Source organism: Etheostoma cragini, chromosome 5 (genome assembly GCF_013103735.1).
Source record: "Etheostoma cragini isolate CJK2018 chromosome 5, CSU_Ecrag_1.0, whole genome shotgun sequence".
Classification (NCBI taxonomy): Eukaryota; Metazoa; Chordata; class Actinopteri; order Perciformes; family Percidae; genus Etheostoma; species Etheostoma cragini.
The window spans coordinates 7,409,558-7,411,395 of NC_048411.1; the positions used below are offsets into that span (position 1 = coordinate 7,409,558).

The following is a 1,838-nucleotide window of genomic DNA, read 5'->3' on the forward strand; positions in this document are numbered from 1 at the left end:
AGCCTTTTTGCTTGTAACTTGTGTGTTACTTCCCCCTTTTTTTCTTTTTTTTTTGCTTAGGTAATTATTTCATGTACATTGACAGCATCTGTTATGTATCTACACATGTAGGCTACGATATATTCTCTTTCCCCAACAATGTAGTCTGCGTCCCCTACGAGAGTTTTGTATTTTGTTGTTTCTTGTCAATAGTAATAGAAAAATTGTATTCCACGGGCATACCGCGCAACATCAAGGCAAGACCCGCCCTTCAATAGCATTTACACTCCACTATTGGCCAGACGTTCAAGCATACGCAAGGTACCGTAACCCGATTTGTAGAGGTCCTGTCCCCTGACCAATCGGCTATCCTAACTTAACCACTTGAGTTGGATGCCCAACCCCAACCAATCGAGCTGCTCCGCAGGGCGGGACTTGCTTAGAAGACACCGACAGGATCCTTAACAAATGTTAATAACGCCGTTGCACTAGCCGGCTATTAATGTAGCTAGGTACAACTGATTTTTAACTAGCTAAAATTAACGCTTGCATATGAGAGAAAGTAAGTAAGTAAGTGAGAAAGTAAGTTGTATGACGCACAATACTAAGGTATAATAGATGATACATTTCATAACTTGGTTCACGTTAGCTACTTAAACAGCCTCTAGCTAATGATGCTCTTAAACTGAATTGTTAGCTAGTTAGCATGCTCTAAATAAAAGACAATTATAACGTTAGCTTTTATTTTAACGTAAGTTAAAGTTTAGGTAACGTTAATAACATAGAGTTAGCGTAAATCATTTGTGGCCAAGACATTTCTATGTTACTGCAAGGATAGCATCAGCTATTTGATCCGACAAGGTTTCTGTTTTGAACTCCATTCAGTAGCTAGCTAGCTATACTTGGACCTCAAACTGTCTTTAGTCCATACGTTTTGCAAAACAGTCTTTTAAAGATTTATTAGCGTGTTCTGGTATAATGTACACAATAATTGGCACACATGACAACATATGTACATGATATTATTGAATAGCGATAACTGTATTATCATCAAGTAATTCGGCTAACGTTAAGTTTGTTAGCAAACGTTATTGTTTATGGTAACTCTAGAATCTCCTAAAATGTTTGCCATGAGGTTATTTTGATTCCGTTAGCTAGCTAAGGAATTGTACGACCCTAGTCGTTACTGCCTATACAACTTTTGAACGCGGTCTTTTAGGGATAATTGGTGTCTTCTGGTAAATGGTTTTCGGCATCAAAAATAAGCCACAAACCAGTTTTGAATGTATTGTTTTATTAAAATAATTTTTAGGTGTATTGACAGCATGACAAGTGACTCCTTTCAATTCCAGGGCCATTAATGGAGTTTGACAATCCTGCGCAGTGGACTTATATATTAATGTGAAGCTGCCTTTCGCTACTGGTTAAATTTCTGGCTTGCAGACATAATGGACGAAGAACCAGAGAGAGCCAAGCGCTGGGAAGGGGGCTATGAGAGGACATGGTAAGATCGGTAATTAAAAGTGTATGGTGTTAAATATTTTTTACACAAATCTGTATGTACTGTATCATAGATTATGTTTTATGGGAGAAACGCAAGGAACAGTTAAAAATAATCATAGGTGTTGTTTGATTAAATTATATAAAATATGATGCTGTATATGGTCCTACCACAGACTGTTGTAAACAGGTATGATGTATGTAAACAATGCTCACTGAACTCATGAGAAGAAAAACTTCAGACCACAAACAGCTTCCTCCTTGGAACTTACTGATCTTATGATATTCAATTCAATTCAATTCAATTCAATTTTATTTATAGTATCAATTCATAACAAGAGTTATCTCAAGACACTATA

At 36.7% G+C, this 1,838-nt stretch overlaps 1 protein-coding gene across 4 annotated transcripts in view; it reads left to right on the forward strand.

The window, feature by feature from the left end:
- The first annotated feature begins 304 nt into the window (after positions 1-304).
- The window catches only part of gtf2h2 (general transcription factor IIH, polypeptide 2), a 13,158-nt gene continuing 11,624 nt past the window's right edge, over positions 305-1,838 (forward strand). Inside the window, exons 1-2 of one of the 4 annotated variants that reach the window (XM_034871912.1) lie at positions 305-541; positions 1,332-1,483. In XM_034871912.1, the coding sequence (XP_034727803.1) occupies positions 1,428-1,483 (56 nt within the window). In that variant the 5' untranslated portion in view covers positions 305-541; positions 1,332-1,427. Of the gene's footprint in view, positions 589-1,331; positions 1,484-1,838 lie in introns of all 4 variants that reach the window. The other 3 variants (XM_034871911.1, XM_034871913.1, XM_034871914.1) reach the window with 3 other exon arrangements.